This window comes from Mastigoproctus giganteus, chromosome 13 (assembly GCF_048544385.1).
Source record: "Mastigoproctus giganteus isolate SK-2022 chromosome 13, ASM4854438v1, whole genome shotgun sequence".
In the NCBI taxonomy this organism is placed as follows: Eukaryota; Metazoa; Arthropoda; class Arachnida; order Uropygi; family Thelyphonidae; genus Mastigoproctus; species Mastigoproctus giganteus.
In genome coordinates, this window is record NC_143587.1 from 37,710,437 (window position 1) to 37,733,355 (window position 22,919).

Here is a 22,919-nt window from a genome sequence, read left to right on the forward strand (position 1 = left end):
TTTTTTCTGTTATTTTAGAAGTTTTATTGGGTGTTTCAATTTATTTGTCTACGACTGTACATAAATTTTCGGTTGTGTTAATATTAAATATGTTTGTAAACTTAGCTTGTAGGACTCTGATCCAAGTGGTGAGTAGTAAAAAATGTATGATACTACAGGTTTTATTATTTTTTTTATTTATTTATTATTTATTTTTTGTTCTTGTTGTATCGACGTAGTTGGATAAGTGTGTTAATGGAAACTGTTGCTTTCTTTCGTATTCTCCCACTGAAGTATTGCTATCTGCAAAACTGTCCCTACTTCAACATACGGGGTTAGTACGGTTGCTAGGATGATAATAAGGGCACCACAGGATGTGCGAGGGGGCTGATTTCGCTTGTGATTCACTGTTCCCACGGATGGAGAAGTCGGTCGATAGATATGTTCAATTTTCGGGTGACACCACACAATGTGTCGCACAGCGACAATGCTAGGGGGCCAGATCTGGGCTTCAGTATGTGACATGGACGGTACCCCACGTGAATATTTCAAACATCTATCGATAGATAATGAAGAACAGGAAATGAACCGAAATTTTCAAGTGAATTTTCTCGTCACTGGGTGATACTTGGATATCATTGTTTTATAAATGGAACACAGCAATCTTCGTTGTGATGCAACAAGAATTATGACAGCAATCGTGTAAATTTTCTCCAGACTCATTTTCTCCAACTTCGTCATCTGATCCAGTAGTAAATGAACCCTTGGAATCAAACTAATTGCATAATAACTCTGCAAGTTAGATAAAAGCTAAGGTCAGATTAGAGCAATCTTAATGGCGAAGAGCCAGAGAGAGAAAGATTCTCACTTGCTGGCATAGTTTAAAACACTTTGGATGTTGATTTATTGGCTACTGGATGTACTGGCGCCTTCCTTACTCATCAGGAGACAAAAGAGTTAAAGATACTAACCATGCCACCTATGTTTGGAACACGTATTCACTGGAGTAGTAAAAACACACCATTAGCTGATCATACTAATTTATTGTCTTATTATTTTTAATCTTGACCTTTAAGATCCTCTCCAACGGATTAGAAAATGAAAGAAAAATTTTGAAAATACTGTTTCTGCATGTTGTTGGGTCCTGCTCACAAAAAAAAAAAAAAACACCAAATTCAAATATATATTGTAAAAAAATCGCGTGTTAGAAGACTACTTTTTTAATTTATAGCTTTCTTTGGCATATCCAAAGTTTAGCATCACAACTGTGGGTCAAGATCTTCTGTGCAGAAATACAGACAGAAAAAATATTAAAAGAATCAAGCATCACTATCTTGTCTAAATTGGCTAATTAAAACAAATTCACTCGATTATCATATACACCCTAATAAACAAGAAAATACCACAAAAGAAATCTTACCTGATAATTGTCCTCACAGTAGACTTCGGCGAAACCTGGATTCCTTAAAATCTTCAGATCTTGAAGAGCACCCTTAAAAACGGAGAGAAATAAAAGTGAGTACAAGAAACGAATAGGAAATCCATTGCACATGGTGCCTGGTGTGTGTAACCCCTGCATCTTAAGTGTCACTGATCTTGGCAAAGCGTACGATTTTCCCACATGTTGTGAATATTATAAAGTATACACGAAGATGGTGAATGAGTATCCGAGCTGTGGTCCAGTATTTTGCACAAGGAAACGGAGTGCGACTTTTTCAGAACTCTCCACTTCTGTTTTACGACCAGTCGAGCACCCTTCCCCAAGTCACGTGAGATGTTGTCACCTAGCGTCTTTCATTTAGCACGCGAAAGAAACCTTCAGCTGACCGGACATTGGTGAGCGATGGAAAAACTTCACGAGGGCACAAACCAGGCGTGAAAAACAGTCAGCCGACGGCTTACTATCACCGCCAAAACTGACGGAAACGGTGCTGGCAAGCGGTTGGCCCGTCACTAGCGTACAGAGCTAAAGAGTTGGTATATCTGCGCTGGCACGTGAGCTACACCCCCATTAGCTAACCAATACCAGGATCCGATGTTTAGACAGTAGCAAGACAAACTACTACCCCCTTTTTTTCTGCGTAGCGTAGAAAGGCCGCGAGGAGGCGCTGTCATACAGGAGTACAATCACGCGATGGGATATATTTAATCAACGGCAGATGGTCCGGTAGACAATACAAACAGGTCACTTTTCGGGAGATCATCCCGGTTCAAGATATAAGAGAGCTTACCCTAGGGGAGTCAGATCGGAGGAGGTATGCTAGCTGTCCTGAAATCGAAACCACGGGGGCCTTCATACTTTCAAGAGTTCAGTAAACAACAGAATCTCGTGCGCTTAACTTCCGGATGTAGAGGTCGAGAGGGTAGTTGTGAATAACCAGTCTTACGATGGAACAGCTCCAATGATACAGCACCTTTTTCAAACATCTAAGGAGAAGGTTGCCAGGCAACGCGACTTACCGAAAGAAAACCTTTCCTTTCATCCCACTTTTCTCCCCCCCCCTGACAAGTCGCTGTTAGGGGTCTTGTAATGACGTGGGCCTGAATATACTCCGCCGAAAACACATGGGGAGGCACAAAACTCCGCACGATTGATAAGATGTCCGGTAGAAATTTGCCAGGTTCAACCGCCGATAGAGATGGGAGTGGTGGGGGGGAGAGCGGAACCTTAATGCATACAATCGAAGCCAGTGCAGAACAGCTGCTCGTTTTAAACACTGGGGAGTCCACCAGAGCAGCTTAGCACATTCAAAAGTGCGAGCAAAGTCGGCCAATAGGCGATAGTTGTGTAGTCAACATACGGCGGCGAACTAAGTAAATGGACTCTTAACTCGGCTCTTGCGTTAGTCTGGTTTTAAAGGATGACGGGAAGAGGCACTTGAGAATGGACCAGACCCTCACACTCGACATGTAAGGAGTTACTATGAGCTAAAGTAAGCAGCGTCCCACGGCAAGTGAGATGTGTTTGTTTGTGTAATGTGCTTTAGGCTTAGGCGTCTCTGTCGATAGTTGGGGCTTATGTCGGGTTATTCGCGTGTAGTGTTTGAAATTTGGTATAGGAGGAGGGTGAGAAACGTGAGAAATACGGTGTAAGGTAGTGTAAATAAAGAGAAGGAACGAGCGATGAGTGATACGAATGTTTGGATTCGTAAATAATGAACAGAATTGATGGGTTATGTTGCCGGAAACCAGTTAAATGAAATGAAATATTTTTATATTATTATTTTTTATTTATTTTAATTTTTATTTGTTTATTTTATTTATTTATTATTTTTTTTTTTGTGGAGAAGAGTGACTAATGTAGGGTGTGCAACCTTGTAGAGCCCGTATGCAATTCTGAATTTTTAATATTCGTCTGTCGAGACTATATAGACATCTTAAAAAGTTTATTTGTGCTCTTATAGAAATTTATCGAGTTTATAAGAGCGATGCCACCGAACATAATGTCACTGCAGCCAATTAAAGTACCAAAACCGGTCTAACCACCTCTCAGTGGCGGGAGAAAGCGACATTCGCCAGATTTGGTAGTAATGGTTTGTTTGTTTTGTTATTTAGGAGCATTAGCAACTAAGGCCATATTGCTCCGGGGATATGCGGTGGTCATTCCTGACCTTTCCGCATCCTCCGTATTTGGTGGTCACGGGCTCGAACCCCGGTCTAATCAAGAAGCGTGTGCTACGCACTGCTGCTCCTGCCCACCTGGCTCGGAGGCGCCATGGTAGTAGTGGGTGAAGTGGGTAGGTTGTAATACGTCGGTATAACGGGCGTTTTCTCGATTAACCTCGAAATGGGAATTTGATGATAAAAATAGAAGCAGGGTGGGTAGATAAGGAAGTTTCTGAAATACGGTACTTATATGTCAAATTTCTTAAGAGGAATCGTTTTTTGTTTTTTTCTTGAGAGAAAATATATGAAAATAGTATTTTATTATTATTTTTTTAATCATCTTTGTAACCAATTTCATAAAATTTCGATTTTAAGGAAATAGGACTTTGCTTTTTTTTTTTTTTTTTTTTTGTCGCTATTCTGCTCGATGTTCCAGTTCATCACTCGACTATCGTTTCATAATAGAACGAATGCAATACGCATAGTGCAACACCCAAAACCAGTATACCCGAAAAGCGCTGTCTTAATCAGAGTGACATAAGTAGCTCGTATCATTCTTCAACTGGGCAATCCAGCAACGGCAAGGAGAAACCCACAAACTCCCTGTACACACCTCTTCCCCCTCATCCCCCAAATCTAATTGCTTCTCGAGTGTGCAGAGGGAAAAACTGACGCACTCTGATAAGGACAGAATTTTACGAAGCGCATGAGATCTTCGTGGCAAAGTTGTAGGTTTTCCTGGGTGTGGCGTCGTATAGATAAGAATATCTCGAGACAGCTGTCAGTTATAACAATCTTAGTGTAAGGTCAGGGTGGGATCCCGAGAAGGTCACCCACACTTATCTGCCGGAATAACGAACTCATTTTGATGAGAATCTCGATACACCGTTGATGTCTGAAAAACAAATTTTGCATTTCATGATGCACATCTTCAAATTTCTGTATGCCTGTCTCCCGCATTATCGTTATGTACTCAAACTACAAAGACTTTCTAGTATTATCTATTTCTTCTAAGTATTTGTTCAATGCCTATTTAAATTTCTATAAACTTTCCACTATCAGCAGGCTAGAAGGAAGTTTATACTTTGGCTACAGTTAAATTTTCGTATATCTACAACTATCCTTCCTCGGTTTAAATTTATGTCCTCTTGCGTTATGTGGCCTCGTGGGTAGCTGGTAGGTTCGCCATCCTCCCCCCACACTCGGTGGAAAACAGCCAAGTTCGAGTGCCGTCGATGACGGGAAGAATTTTTATGGGCCTTTTTCACAACGTGGCTGAGTTAGTCGGTTTCAGGCGAGGTAGCATGGTTTTTTTCTCGCGGAAACTCGGATTTATCGTCCAGCAAACAGAAAATCGACCCCAGAACACACACAATTTACAGACAATAGACACGGAATAATATGGCCTTAGTCGCTGATGCTCCTAAAATCCTAATAGAACAACTTGCGTATGTCACCCGAGAAAACGTAAAAATTCCCCCAGCGTTTAATGCAGATAACTGATTTCCAAACTTATAGAACCGAAATCTCTCTTATAAGAAATCCCTTTAGATCTTTCCTAAAATGAGAGTTTCCAATTTGCATGTAGTATTCAAGATGCGACCTTATCATTGTTTTGTACAATGAGATAACCCACCTCTTGTTCCTGTTGGCAAAGTTCTTGTATATCATTGATGGAACACAAATCAATTAGTGTATCTCCAGTTTGATGCCACCCAAGTGGTATGTTATTAAAGGATTACTGCTACCGAGATTCAAGACCTCGCATTTTCCAGTGTTAAACCTCATCTGAATAGTTTATCATGATCATGTGGAAGCAACATACCCTAATTACGCTCATTAATCAACCTGCCCACCTTTGTGTCATCAACAAACTTAAGCAAGCAAAGGAAACTCATGAACCCTCATAATATTACTCCAAGAAGAGAATAATGTTAAATTTCTTTAATCTATACAACAACCGGAACTGTACAAAAAGCTCCGCTAAAGTCGAAATGGTGTTAAAATTAGTTTCTGCATCAATTTTGATGTTCTCACGGCCTTCTGACATTTCTGGGTTGCAAACCTCCTTGGTATTTCTCCGATGAGTAATGAAGATAAGCCATCTTCATCCCGTAAATGCAGGGCGTCTAGGAATTCACTTTTCTTAGAAAAGTGGGAGTCTTTTTATTCTCATTTCTAGCGCATTCACTGGCTCCTGAGGAAACAGAATTCTTTCCCCCCAACAAATAACTCTCCCCATCTCATTCACTCTTGAGGTCAGCGACACATTACCAACCGGTAAACTGTGTGTCAACGTCAAAATATAGGAATGTTCCACCTACACCACCCAACTGTCTGCTGGCATCGGGCGACTTTCCTCGACTTATAACCCTCTCTCGCAAAAAACAGCGGAGAAAGTAAGTTCAAATGTCATAAGAACTATGGACTGGTGTAGGGGTATCGTTGCCTGTCTGGAGCGACAGCCCTACAACTGCACGTTTTTAACAGTGTGGGCGGGTTAAGATTCGTGACACTAAGAAAGGTAGTAAAGTTCGAGGCAATGGCTCTCATAATTTATCCTCTGATAAATTTTAATTATTACATGCGTGTATGTACATGCAGTTTATATCCAACAATAAAAACTTTTTAATTTATCGCTAAAAAACATTTAATTAATTACAATATTTCATTTGAAAAATAAATGTTACTGTTTTGGACGCAAAAATGATAATGATAGGTTATTAATAAATAACAGTGAATATAATTTAATTATTAAAAGCACTGGTGAAAAATTCGCCCTTCCATTTCTTGTAAAAATATATTCTTCATAAAGTTTTTTAAAAGTGATGTTTCTCGGCGCCATCTAGTGGGGAATGAGAAAACTAAAATATAAAATACTTAGCATTATAAAATAAATTAGAAACGGAAATAATATATATGTAATGTTAAAGTAATAATTATTGACCGGCAATAGTCATATGCCATTACTTTCGCTGAATTTCGAGTGGCATTAGTGGAGATTTTATTCCTATTCCGAAACTAATATTTTTCTGCTGCTGCAATTTGCATTTTACAGTATGAAAAAGAGACCAATTTGAACTCCTCCTCCTCCTCCTCTTGGAGGTTTATCAGGTCTTCCTTCTCGAACCCGGAGGAAGTCCAGATTTAACATCGTTCGTTGTAAGGGTGCTGAACACACTAGTTTACATCATGGCTCAGAATGAGTCTTACAACTCGTTTCAATTGGAGAATGCTGAAAAGAATCGATTGTTTCACTACTCTGCATTTTGAAAGAAATTCACTGATGTATTCTCAGAAAAGGATTTTTCTGAATAATTTTTTAATACTCATTTCAAAAATGACTTGCGTTTGTTTCCATCACGGCAGGTTTTTTTTTTTTTTTTTAAATCACGAAAGAAAATTTGATTTTTCACAATTTTTTATTAATTTGGACAGAATCTGTGCACTGATTTTATAATGAAGTGCTACTTTTACAAGACTTTTATATTTAAATACATGTTGGAAACTATTAAAAAGGACAGTGGTAAGTAAAAAGCCACTAAACACCGACCTCTCATTTTAATCTACAATGAGTCAAATTTTCATTTCTGTGATTCTCTTGCAGATTCTTATACTTTATAGTCCCTCCTCAGCATCCAGCAAGAGTCAGCCATCATGTTGACATTCCACTTCCCCTGGTACCTCATCTACATGTCTTTAATGTCATGGTAAAACCTCTCGATGTGTGTCCGAAGTTTCTGGCTGTCTCCTCATTTCATCGTTATTCTATGGTACACCACCATACCAAATTTTGTCCCGCTTCATCGCAAGCTGCACGAGTTACACCGCGGTTTCTTCTACGTGTTCTGTTCATTTTGTCGAGCAGCGTACTTTGTCTTTGCTTGAGGACTACATAACTTCCAAAAAATATAACAAAATAAATTCGGATTGTCCAAACACTTCAGTTCAGACATTTTACCCACTTCTCAGCACAAGTTTGACATGATAACCTCAAAAATAAACTGAGCTCACACTGATAAACACTGCTGCATGGATCTCTAAAGGTCAAGAAACAAATGACTGAATGCAGTGTCGCCAACATGCGAAGATTTAAGAGTTTACAAATTCCTAGCATTTATTTCAAATTTAATATATTCAATAATACAACTCATGACATCAAATTAAATGATTTGTGAAAAAACGCTAAGTGATAGAAAAAAAAAGAAAAAAAACGAATAACTTTTCCGAAATCAGCGTGAAAAACTGAGTTAAAAATAGCTTTTATTTTACAAACATCGAAAACCATGCAGAGTGGTGTTATATTTGTCATCAAATAGGCATAACTTGCTTTATATATCCAATAATACCAGATTAACCTGCATGAGCGATTTATCTGTGATTTATTAGATTATTAATATCATTTTTGATAAGAAAATGATTAAATTTAACAATACTAGACTAATGTATGTAATACACAGAACGGCCTCAATTTTATTTTTTTTTCTAACATTATTTTGTATTTTCGTGGCTCCAACTGTCCTTTCACTGCTGTTGTTTAGTGGAACGAACACTTTAGGGAACAGCGAGGTACGGTGAAATAGCTCTATTTTTAGAACTATTCAACACGATCGTATACTCCAAGAGACGATCACGTTGAATGCCCTTCATGATTTCTGTTTGTCTAGGATGACCAATTTGACAGAACAATGCGTTCTACAAGGTTATAATATCAATCAACACTTACAAAGTGGTCACAGAGCGTCTATTGAAAGCTGAAAGATTTATCCTGGTCCCACATCCATTCATATATATCAGATATAGTTCCCTGCGATTTCTTTTTCTTTGTTTCCAACACTAAAACTCAATAAGGCCATATTGCTCCATGTACACTGTCTGTAAATTGCGTGTGTTCTGAGGTCGATTTTCTATTTGCTGGACGAAAAACCGAAGTTTCCGGGAGAAAAAACCATGCTACCACGCCTGAGACCGATTACCTCAGCCACGCTGTGAAAAAGGCCCATAAAAATTCCTCACGTTATCGATGGGACTCGAACTCGGGTTTTTTCCACCTGGTGTAGGGAGGATGGTGATTCTGCAAACTGTGCTACCCACGAGAGCGGATGTGTTGGTATTCTGGAGGCTAAACTATCGATTAGCACCTCAGATTCTTGCTTTATTTAACAAAAATTGTCTATTGAAAATTATTTTGCAACTAAGTCGTAAATGATTTTTTTTTTTCATGATATTAAAGAGCTGTACATTTAACTTCATGTACTCAACCAATCGCAGACCAGGAAAAAACTATACCTTAACTAAGTCTGTAGTCTTTCTTAGTTGTGCAATGGTACACAGTTTAAAGCGTTTCCTCGGCGACCCCCAGTAGCACAACTCTGCCCTTTCAAAGATGAATCGCTCCACGGAATGGTTTCAAATATTCCAGAGTTCCGGACAAGATAAGAAAACATGGATGCAGTTTATGTTAATGGTATGTTGTCAATACTGAGAATGTATACTTTATCCAAATTCTTTTTATACTTTCGAAACAGTGGGGGCGTAAACTCCAAATTGCCTTTCTACTTGTTAAATGAAGATGGGGCTAAATCATATAAGGGCAGAGGATAGTATTTTTCGGCTGAGTTCTTTCATACCTGTTTCTTGGAATCTGATTCCCTCGATGCAAGATAAAAATAAGTTTTTCCCAAGATGAAGATTACTTATCCCATAACTCACAACCATGTGATGGGCATATCTGCAGTTAACGCTATCTGTCTGAGACACGCATGGTACGCAGATGTGTACTTCACGTTCACCCATAAACAGAGGTTAAGAAAACCAACAGTTTAATTTAGAAAGTGGAGGGGGTCCAACCCTAACACAGGGACTATCTTTCCTTAAGAAAATATTGCAACGCTGAAGGTGATTGTTGATTTGCATACTCCAATCACGTTTATTTTAAATCCATACACAGAACCGATCTAATTACTTGGCAAAACTAAGCGATCAGTTCCGCCATGATATCATACGAGGACCTTGGCGTATTTTAGGGCCTGGGAAAACACGTTAATGAATCCGCTTTAAACATCTGAAATAATGTGGACATAAAGAGTAAGCCTTGATGGAACTTCGTGTGGTCAGTTGATGCATGGCGTGCGTGTCAAATAACCATCCGGTGTCTATTAAAACGCCTTTCTGGGACACACCCAGTCACTTGTAGCCGGCAAGAGGGTTTGTGTCTTCGGTTTTTGACTGACGACCGTAAAAAAAGTGCTTCGGAATAAAGAGTAACCAGAAACCCAAGTTTTACTATCTCTTAAGCGTGACTTGGGAAACAAAGGATTGCTAGTGGAGATTTTGGCAGTGTGTTAATGAAGGGAAAGTGAAGAGAGGAAAATAAGATTGATGCTTAATTTTAATAGTGGTTTTTGTATTAGGCTCTTTCATAATGTAAATCTGAAGTGCTATTCGTACAATTGGGCTCCCATTAGATTACTATCTCCCTGTTTTAAATAAAAGTCTTGCTTTTATTTAAATACAACATTTTGTATTTTATGCATTTTCGAAGATTTAGTGAGACAAACTTCCAATTTCATGATATCCTACACTACTCATGTTTATGTAAGTGACACCTATGTGTTAGCAAACATCGGGAAGATTCTTTTATGGCAACTGCTGGACATTTGGAGAGAGCCCAAGCCTATAATCTAGGTCTTTATAAATGTAAATATGTAGGAGTGCCTGATCTGAGAATACTGGCCTCTCATAATTGTAGGTTTCTTCATGTTGCTTGTAAATAAAATGATAGAATATTGTAAGAAACGTTTAATCATGGGTTTGATGTGGACAAAGGATTTTTAACGCGTCACGAGCGGAACAGCTGACTTCAAGGAGAAGCAAAGATGGTTGTTAAGTGCGACCAATCACGCCATCTAGGTTGATGACTTCTTTTTCCATCTGCGCTGCTTTGCTTGTAGCTTTTGTGAATTCACAGAAAGTAAATTAGAATTTAAAATGGGGGTTGAAGCAAGAATACCCAAGGAAACAACCACAACACAATTTGGTGGTAGTGTGTGCTAAACGCTAAAGCAAAACGAGATTATCAGGATCAGTATACTGCCTGTAAGAACATGGACTTGATGTTTGCTGGACTCAGTGACTATACATTATATACAGGGTGTTTCAAAAATGATGGTCAATAATTTAAAGGTCAAAAGTACAAACTAAAATAAGCAAAAAAGTCCCAGTGAACATCGGGCAGCAAATGAACCATTTTCGAGATAATGCACATTTTCTGTTAGGATCCGTCACTGACTATGGGAGCACTAGTTTAGCAAAAAGCTGTGAATCCTTTGGTAAGGGCGGTTTTATTAAACATAACATAATACATTTTTATTTTATTGGTTTCAACACCACAGGATTTTACAGATTACATGTTATAGGATGTTACAAAAGGTGTTCAAAATGCTGTCCTTGCATCCGTACGCAGCTTTGTCTTCTCTGCATTGAGTTGCAAATCCTCTCAGGCATTCCTGGGTCATTTCTCATTTCCTGAAAGGCTCCTTCAACCCGACGCTGCAATTCCTAAACTGTGTTAATGTCAGAAGTGTACACCAAGCTTTTTACATGACCCCAGATATAAAAATCCATAGGATTTAAGTCTGGTGATCTGGGCGGACACCCGCCTCTACCTATCCACCGTTGACCATACCTTCTAGTTAGATACCAAGTCACAACTCGAGCAAAATGTGCCGGTGCACCATCATGCATAAACCACATGTTCTGGCGTTGCTGAAGTAGAACATCATCAAGGAGGTATGGAAGAACATTCCGCAGGAACTGAACGTACAGCTCTCCTGTTAGCCTGTTTAGCAGAAAGTGTGGTCCAATTAGACGGTCTCCTAGTAGTCCTGCCCAGACATTCAACGAGAAACGTTGCTGATGTTGTGACTCGTGAATTGCATTAGAATTTTCTTCGTACCAAACATGAGAGTTATGAAAATTAAAAATACCATCACGAGCACACCCAGCTTCGTCAATGAACAAAATGCTGTTTGAAAATTGGGGGTTCAGGACACACTGTTGCATCCATTGGCAAGAGTTCACTCTGGGAGGGTAGTCTGTATTGCTGAGACCTTGTACACGCTGGATATGGTAGGAGTACAGTAACTGGCGATTTAAAATTCGCCACACACTGTTATTATTATTATTATTATTATTATTATTATTATTATTATTATTATTATCATCAGTTTATTCAACAAACACCCCTGTACAGAAATTTTCTAGGAGGGTGGCGCATACATACATCCAAATACACTTATTAGAGTGTAACATAGGATTAAATATCAGCAAATACATAAGATATATAAACATAGAGGAAGAATTACTTACATACAGAAATCATGCATTCACAGAAAAATTACAAAACAATATATGTACATAGAAAAATTACAAAATATGACTCACTACATGCTCTTGCAGAACAACCCTCCTTGTCGAAATTCCGATTTTGTTCTATTCTTTCTAACACCCTTTCCTCAGCATCAGGTGTTATGCTTCTGGGCCAACCTGCTCGTATTCCATGTGTGAAGCGCCCATGTTCTCTAAGAAGATGATGTGCCCTGATGAATGTGCACCTGTTGGGCTGCCTTCGGCGGGGAAATGCTTCTTGGTACAAACATGCAGCCTCGAGTGCACTGCCGTGGCTTTACCATACATGAAGTGCATGTCCGCATACTCTTCGTTGCTGTAACCTCTTTCCATGTTGACTATCCGTTGACGAGTACTAGGATGCCTGCTACGTCTCAGAGCATTGAGAGAGGGGAAATGGAGAGAACGAGCATAATCTAACCTAAACAAACAAGTCAGTGGTGGATCCCAACTAGAAATGTGCAATATCTCGAAAACGATTCACCTAAGGATCCATGTTTACTAGGCTTTTTTTTGCATATTGTAGTCTGTACAGTTCACCTTTAAATTATTGACCATCACTTTTGAAACACCCTGTATACATGAATGTATATCAGTACTTAATTATGTGCTCAAGTAAAACATTAAGTGAAAATGAAATAAGGAAAGAAAAGTTTAAACTATATCTTACATCTTTTCCTCATCTTAGCGATCGATGGCATATTGTAAGAAATTTGTCCTTTCCTTGTCCTGTCTCTAAAATGGGCGTGAATCCCTTTTATTTACTGTACATAGCTTATATAATATGATGACTAAGAAAGGTCATGTTTGGAATGACATTTCTCTATACACAGGAAATTGGTTCTGTCTGGATTCCCTCTCCCTATTTCTGAGAGGATTAAAAGGGGTATGTTCCTTTAGAGGTTAGCAGAAACATTAATAGCGACAGAATTCTGTCTGTCATTTCAGTGAATCCAGACATACCTACACCTGTAATGGCATTAGATCCCTGTTCTGGCCTCTCGCAACAATGTTGTACCCTCTCGTCTAATCGCACCACTGAACTTGCTAGGGTAGGTGGCGAGGGTGGCTCTTATGGGCGTGACCACACATTACAATTGTAGGCTGTTACTTGCCAATCTACCCACTCGATGCCCTTGTAAGCACTTAGGCTTATTGTTACCGGGTCAACCTACAGTGGGCTCCAAGCAACATCTTACAGCACGTGTTAAGGAAGAACAAAATCTTCATATCACTGTAAGATTTATTCATTAAAAATGATCTTCAAAAGTGACCAGTGTAATACCACAATATAGCATTTTAGTTTATAAATATTGCTAGGAATTATTCTGATCGATAAATATATTGTAAACTGAAAATGGTGCCCTGTTAACCTCAAGATGGCTTGGAATTTCTCCTTGAAATTAACATATAGTTCGCCAACCACTAAAAGAACCTTTTACCTTTCATACCCGGGATAGGTCAAAATTTTCTTTACAGTGATTAAGCATCCGCTGACAATATTTTGTATTCAATTTTAAAATTATCCATACGTACAGTGATTAACTTATTTATAAAGGCGCTGTTACCCTTATGAGATTGCAACAAAATTGGATAGCAAGCATCTTGCCAATCGTCTTTTTAATTCAGTTTCGAAGGATCAAAATCTTTAGAAATCTACAGACGAATGAAGCAGCAGCAAAGTTAAGCTTTTATTTTTATTATTTTTTTTGTCAAAAGAAACTTTTATGATTGGGTACTAACTCAACCATGTTCTCAAAAAGGCCCATAAAAATTCCTCCCGTCATCTCCGGGATTCTCATTTGGATCTTTTCCACTCGGTCTGGTGAGGATGGCAATCCTACCAACTGTGCTAACCACGAGGGCTTAAAATGTTGTAACCCATCCATCCATTATAGACGAGGCCCTCATGGGTAACACAGTTGATAGAACACCGTCCTCCCCACACCGGGTGGAAAATGCGTTGACGTGAGGAATTTTTATGGGCCTTTTCACAACATGCCTGAGTTAATCAGTCTCAAGTGCGTATCGCATGGTTTTTCTCCAGGAAACTTGGATTTTTCGTCCAGTAAACAGAAAATCCACCACAGAACACACGCAATTTACAGACACTATATACAGAACAATATGGCTTTAGTCGCAGATGCTTCTAAAACCCTATTACAGTAATTATATTATAAACGAGAGTACTGCTAGAATAAAAGGGCTTGTTTTGGAAATACGAAAAAAAAAATCACTGTATACGAAAATAGAGGATAAACTGAATTAATTATAGGATTCAAAAATTTCTGGAAATAAAAAATAATTTTAAGATTAAATACTTGTAAAAAATCTTTCGGAATGTTTTTCAAGTAGAGTGATGATCGCGACAGTGAACTTAAGTGTAATATGGGAACAAAGGCGTGGTATGCCGAGTAAAGTTTCATTTGAAGCATGGAAATTCCAGGATACGTGAGTCCTTTCAAACTACGATAGCAGTGAAAAACTTGGACTTGAAACATCACCCTTACAAGGAAGTGTTGAAAAGTTTGCAGCCTTTGCTATGAAGCAGTGGACTCAAATCAGGTTGCGTATTATTTTTCAACTCCTCGGAACTGCACATACTTGGCCCTACGATGCTGCAATGTAATTACCCCACTCTTGTATAATAAAAATAAAATAAATAAATTTTCTGTTTATATAATCCGGGACGATCACAGCAGTTCATAAGTAGAGAGAGAGAGAGAGAGAGAGAGAGAGAGAGAGAGTACTGTACAAGAAACAGAACCGAATTTAGCAGTCATGGGCTTGAAGCTCGGGCACTCAAGGCGCGTATACTTATGCATCCTCGAGCCTGCCCACTCGGTTATGGTGGCTGATTCGTCAGTGGCTGAAAAATTGCTTTCACGGATGTTATAACCTCTTCATTTATTTTGAATTGTCCAGCCAAGTGAAATTTAAGTTTGGGAAACAAAAAGAAATCTGACGGGACAAGATTTGGTGCATAACCGTGTGCAACAGCAGTTCGTACCCATATAGAAGCATTTTAGCTATTGCAATTGACGTGTGAGGTGAGAGCAATGTCTTGGTGAAACAAGACAACTTTTGTCAGCATTCCTTTTCTTTTAGACTTGAAAGCAGCTTGTAATTAATGTAATAGGTTAGCATAGTATATATACTCTTGTTATAGTTTGACCTACTGGAACATGGTCCATAATTATTATTCATTTGGAATCCCAAAAGATTGCTGCAATCAGCTTTCCAGCCAATGTAACTATTTTTGTCTTCTTTCGGAGGCATTGAACCCCGATGTGTCCATATGAGATTTCTATAGGCCTTCACAAATTAGTGCAGAGCATAGAAGTTTATATCTTTTTCAGAACTTTGCATTTAAAACGAAGTCGATTTCTAAATGTGCAGCCACGACAATAACCAATGTATTCTTAAACGAGTTAAATAAGGGAAGAAAAAATTGCCACAGAAAAGGAGAATTAAAATTAAGAAAGAACAAAATCATCACAGAGATAAAATAAAACAAAACAGTATAATTTCAATTAGAGGCCAGAATCAAAGGCATCGTGCCTCGTCGTGCCACCATAGCCAAGGCTGAATTTACTGAGTTGCAATGGTACAGTTGCTACCGGGGTCCAAGATCGCCTGGGCCACAGTTAAATTACTATTGGCACAAGCCCAAGCGATCTTGTTTCTTAGGATCTCTAAAATTATGCGTGACTGAACCCTGACCACATAAATCCGACATCGCCCATGGGCCTTATCCATCTGGTCTTACCCTCTGATTACTTTCTTAGGAGTTATGTGAAAAATTAGGTCTATTTCATCACTGCCAGAAACTGACGTGTGAGGTGAGAGAGAATACAAGAGAGAGAATGAGAGAGAATACCAACCGTCCATGTGGATCTTGATAGAGCACATAAAATTTATCATAGATTAAAACTTTTTGAGATTGTCTTTATGAATATGACATGATTTAAATAATAAATTTTCTATTTATACTCCAGGAGGTCACGAGAGAGAATACAAGAACAGAACTGTATTTAATAGTCACTTAGTCTTGAACCACGGTTACTCGCACGCAAGGTGCGGCTAAAATGAAGCGAGATTTGTTGCTTACCAACGCCTTCCTACTGCGCATGTCAACAACATTCATATCGTGTTGTAGCTTTATTTTCTCCTGTACAGCTGGGCGTTTGGTTCGTTGCAATCGGTTAAGTTTTGATTGTGAATCAGTGAATCTTTTAAGTGAATCAGTGTTTTAACCCTTTGGGGGAAAAATGAGTGATCGTAATTTAGAGAAAAGAATTGTTATTAGTGAAACTCGGTAAAATTGGTGCAGAAACATTGGAGATGATACGGAAAGTATATGGTGATGAAACCATGAGTCAGCCACGTAAGCACGAATGGCACAAACCGTTCAGGAGGGACGGGAAGATAGAGCACTCGCCTTATTCAACAGATCTGGCGCCGTGCGACTTTTTTTCTGTTCCCAAAAATTAAAATCCACCTGAAAGAAAAACAATCTGTGGACTCAGCAGACATTCAGAAGAACACAATGCAGCAATTAAAGGCGGTATCTTCCGAGGACTTCCGCTGCTGTTTTAAATTGTGGAAATCGCGAATGGAGCGCTGCATAGGCGCTGCTAGAGAGTACACTGAGGGGACAGAAATCATGGATACCTACCTAGTAACGGGTAGGTCCAACTCTCGCCCGGATAAGGGAAGTCACAAGCGAGGCATTGAGTCCACTAGTTCAAGAAAACGTTCCACAGGTATTTCTATTCATGCTTGCTGCACCGCTGTCCATAATTCCGTCGCATTCCTGGGTGGAGGATCCAAAGCTCGAACGGACCCTTCCACAGCAACACAAAGATGCTCCACAGGGTTCATGTCCGGTGAACGGGGAGGCCGTTCTATGGTGGTAAAAATCTGCAGATGCTCCACAGGGTTCATGTCCGGTGAACGGGGAGGCCGTTCTATGGTGGTAAAAATCTGCAGAATGCTCTTCGAACCATGTTCTAGTCACTACAGCTCTGTGGGGAGGCGCATTGTCCTGCTGGAAGAGTCCATTGCCCTGTGGGTGCAAGATGACCATGAATGGATGCAGATGGTCTACAAGAATGGACGCGTAACTTGACCGTTCAGAGATGCGTCTAGATGTACCAGAGGTCCCAACGTGTGCCAGTTGAACACGTCCCAGACCATTACCAACCGTCCACCTGCCTGAACAGTTCCTTGTTGACATGACGGGTACATAGCTTCGTGTGGTTTCCGCCAGATACGCACCATCCCGTCCGCTCGAAATAATTGGAAACGGACTCATCGGACCAGGAGACCCGTCTCCAACTATCCAAAGTCCAGTGCCGATGTTCTTTTGCTCAGTTGAGGCGTAGATTCCTGTGTCGTGGTGTTAGCAATGAGACTCTGGTGGCTCGGCGGCTCCCGTAACCTATTGCGGCTAATGATCGCCTAATGGTCTTCGTGGAGACGTTTTTAGCAACTCCCTCGTTGAATTCGGCGGTGATTTGTGCCACTGTCGCTCTCCGTTTGGCTGAAACAATGCGAGACAGACATCGACGGCCGCGTTCTGCGCCCACAGCGCTGTCCACGATGGGATGTTATTCCGAAAATGGCGTATCCCCGATACACTCTTGATACTGTCGAACGGGGATAGTACAATTTCTGTACCACCTCCGCGATAGAGTGACACCCATGCGTCGGGCACCCACTATCTCACCCCTCTTTCAAAGTCTGTTAACGCACAACGTTTATCCATAATGACATCGAATTACCATCTACGTGACTGAAGTGATGCAGTGTACCTATATACCTGCCAAGCGGCGGGTTCGTCCAGTAGCGAGAGGGGTGACAGCATCATGTTGCACAGGAACCAGGTATCCCAGGAATTCTGTCCCTTCAGTGTACTTTGGAGGGGATAAACATTGAAATTGCGGTAATTAAAATAATAAATGGTTTAAAAAATATTTCTCGTTTCTTTTTAGCCGCAACTTGTACGTACCTTCGCTACAGCATCTTTATTGGTTCCGTCATAATATATTTTTGAAACAGGACAGAGAATTTCGAATTAACCCTCTATATATTGACCCCAGGGGCTCACATTTGGTGAGTATGGGTTTGGCAAACCCAGGGTCCTGAGCTGGATATCATCATTCTTCTCTTTCTTGCTTTCTTGGTGATTCCCTTCTACTTCTGACTCTCTCTCTCTCAGGGTAACACGGGATTTTTTTTTTTTTTTTTTTTGTTTTGGCTGGTGCAGCATAAGCCTCAGGCTTCCTTGCACCTTAAGGCTAATAATAATAATAATATATTCGACAAATGAGAAAAGTAAATTACTGTAGTTAAAAAAAAGTTACTGCTTTTTAAAATGAAATGACTACCCAATTGTAAAAAAAGGTAGAACAATCCATGAGGTGGGAGCTTGTTTAGAGAGCTTTATGCCAAACGCGATCAAAAGCCTTGGAAATGTTAGAAGCAATCACTTGAGTTTCACCAAACTTTTCAGTGAAATTTCAGGGTTGTGGCGGTTCAGAATACGTGCTGAAGTTATGTGGAAGGAAATTAAGTAAGAAATTTATTGTTCACATCTGTGAACATCCGTATAACGCTTTGATCAATACCCCTATTCGGAAACTCTTCCGAATGGTAAGAACAAGACACTGCACATTCAAAGCAGGAACAGATTTAAAAGCGTTGAGGCTATAAAAAACATCGTATTTTAATATTTATTTCACAATAAATATCAGATCTCAGAAACGATTGCGAACCTCAATGAATATTGAGAAATTTCGAAATCTGTCATCTAAGTTTTGCTATGTATGGTATCCCAATACCTATCAACATTCAGATTTCTTGATTTCGTTTCCAATGCGTCATGTAAACTGCAAAGATAAATAAAATGTCGATAGTAAACAAAAATATCTATAATTTCTGAAGCTTCATTTATAGCTGTAAGCTACTGCACTTCCCTCTACAATATTTCCAAAATCAACAAACTTTGTACTAAATTGGTGTATTCGTTGGCGTCCCAATATTTCTGGTAACATATTTTATATCTAATTACATCACAATTTTTGTTTGTCACGGTGTGCTTAGAAACACACAAGAAGCAATCAAAGCTAAACATCCGATAAAAATGGATTTTAAATCTAATTTTAGGTTCTGTTCGTAGTTCTGGATATATAAAAAAATTAAAACCTATTAGCAGAATTTGTCGCAAAAGAACAGCCATCGAAAAGTTCTCTGGTTATAGACATTATTAATATGTGTCCACGGAACCATAGGTTGACACATTCCTCTGAACAGGCCTTTCTTCTTACTTATTCCTTTGATGTTTATGCTGCAAAAAGAAGATAGGGTTATTTCTTGGTACATCAACTCAGGTAAATTGCTAGTCTCTTCGTTTCACTCCAAACGAAGGCGCACATGGGCTAGTTCAGCGTCTCTGACGTCAGAATAAGTACGTAGAAAGGGGAGTTTTCTAGTTTGTGTTACCGCATATTGCAAAGTCTCTGTTCTGCAAACTCCGGTGTATTTATAAGAAAAGGTTGGTAAGTTTCGCGAGAATGTAGACAACGCCTGTTACTTATTCCAACGCTGGGGTGAGCATAGCAGGGCAAACCCAACGTGGGGAAACGAACGGTAATGTAGAAACAGGAACTCTATTTGACAGCCCACTTCAGGTAAGAACAAGACAGTTTAATTGTAAGGAAGAAAAAACAAGTTCATCCGCTTTTGGCATCCCTTTTCATGATTAAAAAAAATACTGTTGCTGACTGGTCGAGATAGGAGGGAGGTCTTACTGGGGTGGGATAAAGTGTTTTTTTTTTTTTTTTTCCTTTCAGTCTTCCCATGCCAACAGCTTAGCTTAAAAACCATGAATCTCAGGTTGCATTGTGCAGGTCAGACGAGCCCAACTTTCTCCATCTCTTTCTCTTCATCCTCATTAGCATTCGTATCACGGGTGAAAAACGGGTGCAGACAAGGAAGAGACCATACCCTTCTATGGTCATCTTAATTACCCTCGTAGCGACCTCCAACGCGGCTGGTGGCAACTGATTATCTCGCTGATCCCACATAATAACAGTTGACTCCCCTCAGAGCTTCGAGAGACCCAGCTGAGGAGAGCTAACCCTTGTGCCGTTCCGAACGAAATGAAAGATACAAATAAAGGGCGTTCGTTATCTATTCCAAAGACAAACGACCTTTGTTCTTCTCCGTGAGAAGGTAATGTGGTCAACCTCCAAGAGTCTCTAGAGGATAAACCTTTTCTTTATCACGGCCATGTCTGTATTTCGTAGTTTGAACAACGAATTTTTTCTCCCCGAAATTCGGGATTTTCATCCCGCATAACTAATCGTCGATTACGCAACTTACACGCACCATATACCGATGTCTCAAATTTTAAATAACCCAACCTATCTCTGTTACTAAAAATTCAAATAAATAACTAGCTATGCCTAACCTGTTGTCAAGGTTACGCATTTCTTCCCATGTGTCTCTCGGTTGGAATACCTTATGAAGATTGTAAAAAGCGAGAGGGCATTTGTTTTCTAGAGAGAGAGATGTTATGAAGCGGAAGTGTACGAGGTCACGGTCGTAAATCAAGGGCGCCTACGTGAGAAGATGACTCTAACTCAGTATGGTCTCCATTTCAAGTCGCTATTGTCGCTGAGGAAACGCGATGAATATCCGGACAGGTTAAATCAGCACTTTCTAAGAGTGAACTTTGACCTCCCGAAAGTTTCATGTGTCCTCAACACTGCTGTCATTGCGTAACCCGCTACTGTAACGATAACACGTTTTAAAGCTACCAAATCCAATGAGAGCAACCAGACAGATTTTTCTTAAGTTTGGTGGTTGGCCATACAAGTTAGTTTTTTATTGGATTTGCATTTTTGAAATTCTTATGAGATTAAAAGGATAATTTCATTAATTATAGTTATTCGGTCACCGAAGAGAGATCTTATCGAAGAAATAATGCACTTTTCTTTTTAAATATTTAGCGTGCTGACCAGCTATGGTCACTCGGAGTGACTCATTTATAAATATTTACCAAATATGTTGAAATGTGAAGTTCTTTTTTACGCTTTATAACAGTTATTAAAGCTAATTACATCTCTCGCTCGAGAACACTTGTTTTCTGTTTGAAATTGGCGGCGTCGACAGACAATTTAATTTCGAATGTCCGTAGACGAATGACCTCCCTTTCAACCCACAACTTCACATTTGACGTATTGAACTGAACGCCACTTTGCCGTAAGTTATTAAATATTATTCTCGTTCAGAATTATCTCGCCGATAATTACCCAAATATCTACCTCACAATTGTTTTCAATAACTATTTAGTCGATAGTTATCGCGGTGGAGATCCTTTGCTGTAGGTTCAGATCGGTTATTTCGAGCTCTTATAAGGCCGATGATTAATTTTCTTCCCGTAAAAATACCATCAATCATGCGCATGCAGTTAAAATGGCTTATTGTTACTCCAAGCACAAACAGGCGTGCTGTGCATGAGCTGCTTAAAAGTTGTAAAATAATAAAAATTGGTAGAGCGCCACCTGCTGTTGGAAGAAATTGGTTATGCATTCATTTCGAGTGGAAGCAAAAGATTTTGCAGCGCCACCTGCTGTTATACATTGGTTATGCGTCGCTTTCAAATTTTAGGGATAAAATAAAGAAGAGATATCGATTTATTTTCAAATTTTAAACAAGTTTCTTTCTTACTTTTTTTTTTTCCTGAAACGATTAATTTCGTCTGGCAAATTACTGCAGCTCTCATGGCTTCATTTCTAACTGGTATGGTGGCGGTCCGGAAGGGCAGATAAGAACCACTTGTCTCTCTCAGTCCGATTGTCCCTGATATAGTGACCTTAATTGCACCCTCTTTACTCAGCTTCGTCATAGCCTTATTCGTACTGTTAAATGCTTATTTACGTCGTCTGCGACGCCATGGAAAATCCCCTGTTTCCCAGATGAGACTGTTCTCCAAGCCCCTATAACATCAGCAATGGGATTTGAACGTGCAATTGCTATCATGATATTTGAAGTTTGAATCATAACACATGGCCTTTTCCTTTTATAGTCGATCTATAGACTATTCTCTCTCTCTCTCTCTCTCTCTCTCTCTCTCTCTCTCTCTCTCTCTCTCTCTCTCTCTCTCTCTCTCGTTTCATTCTGATTTTCTTTGTCTTATTCCGATACGAAACAAAATTCCGATTTATTTTTCGTGCATGATGCACGAAAAATAATAGCTCCTTGTATACTGCTCTCGTTTGTAGCACAGTTGGTAGAATCGCCGTCCTCCTCAACCGGGTGGAAAAGACCCGGGTTCGAGTCCTGCCGATGAAGGAAGAAATTTTTATGGACCATTTTCACAATGTGGCTGAGTTAGTCGGTCTCAGTGGAGGGTAGAATGGTTTTATCACCCCGAAACTCGGGTTTTTCGTCCAGCAAACAGAAAATCGACCACAGAACACACGCAATTTACAGACAGTATACAACGTCGCTGATGCTCCTAAAACCTACCAACAACAACCCTTGAGTCTACGAAATGTAAATAGTGTTTTTCATCAATCATAAATTTAATGTTATTAAAATACCGAAAAGAGGCATTAATACGGAGATAAATAACGATCTCTCATCTTTATCCGAATTCAGGTACTCAACATATATTCAACCAATCAATGTTCCATTACATTTCTATTTTGTTTGTCAAGTTCTTAATAAACAAATCTGTCAGGAGCACAACCTTTCGACATCTAATACCGTAGAGGATCATCAACAGTAATGGGAAGGTGGGGAAAATCGATTATCAGACACAGATGAGATAATTAAAACATCTCTCGATCCCTTAAAAATCTAAACCTTGAAGTTGAGGGAAATGAAAAGCATCTGAAGACGTTTTTTACTAC

The 22,919-nt window shown here is 39.5% G+C and overlaps 1 protein-coding gene across 1 annotated transcript in view; it reads right to left on the reverse strand.

Annotated features, from left to right (window-relative positions):
- LOC150075973 (uncharacterized) overlaps positions 1 to 22,919 on the reverse strand; it is a 369,694-nt gene that overhangs the window by 331,813 nt on the left and 14,962 nt on the right. Inside the window, exon 2 of the mRNA XM_090387222.1 lies at positions 1,400 to 1,471. Coding sequence (XP_090243348.1) covers positions 1,400 to 1,471 — 72 coding nt within the window. The remainder of the gene's footprint in view (positions 1 to 1,399; positions 1,472 to 22,919) is intronic.